The sequence below is a fragment of the Mesitornis unicolor genome, unplaced genomic scaffold, assembly GCF_000695765.1.
Source record: "Mesitornis unicolor isolate BGI_N332 unplaced genomic scaffold, ASM69576v1 scaffold32252, whole genome shotgun sequence".
NCBI lineage: Eukaryota > Metazoa > Chordata > Aves > Mesitornithiformes > Mesitornithidae > Mesitornis > Mesitornis unicolor.
This window is the reverse complement of record NW_010171743.1, coordinates 2,158-2,480: the sequence shown is the minus strand read 5'-3', so window position 1 is coordinate 2,480 and position 323 is coordinate 2,158. Positions and strand designations below refer to the sequence as shown.

General features: G+C 59.4%; 1 protein-coding gene across 1 annotated transcript in view; it reads right to left on the bottom strand.

The window, feature by feature from the left end:
• The window catches only part of CD164L2 (CD164 sialomucin-like 2), a gene marked incomplete at its 5' end in the record, with an annotated part of 1,164 nt that overhangs the window by 72 nt on the left and 769 nt on the right, over nucleotides 1-323 (bottom strand). Inside the window, one exon of the mRNA XM_010180134.1 lies at nucleotides 1-89. This exon is cut by the window's left edge and continues 72 nt beyond it. Coding sequence (XP_010178436.1) covers nucleotides 1-89 — 89 coding nt within the window. The remainder of the gene's footprint in view (nucleotides 90-323) is intronic.

Genomic DNA, 323 nt, shown 5'->3' with positions numbered 1-323 from the left:
GACGATGCCGCCGATGAAGCTGGCTGTGTCAAAGCCGGGGGGGTGAAATTCGGGGCTGCCCGTCAACAGGGCACTGGTGGTGGTGGTCCCTAACGGCAGGGGTAAACAGGGTAAATGGGTGCTGTGGGCATCACTGGGTACCAAGGAGGGGATTTGAGGTCCATGCAGACCCCATTGGCAGATGCAGGGATGAGCTCAGCCCCTTCCTGTGCCAGGTACCCAGCACTGTGCAGGAGATGAGGCAGCGGTGAACGGATCCCAGCAGGATCAATAATTCAGAGGGCTCTGGGCTCCAGTTACCCGCTGTAATTAGCCCAGTGCTC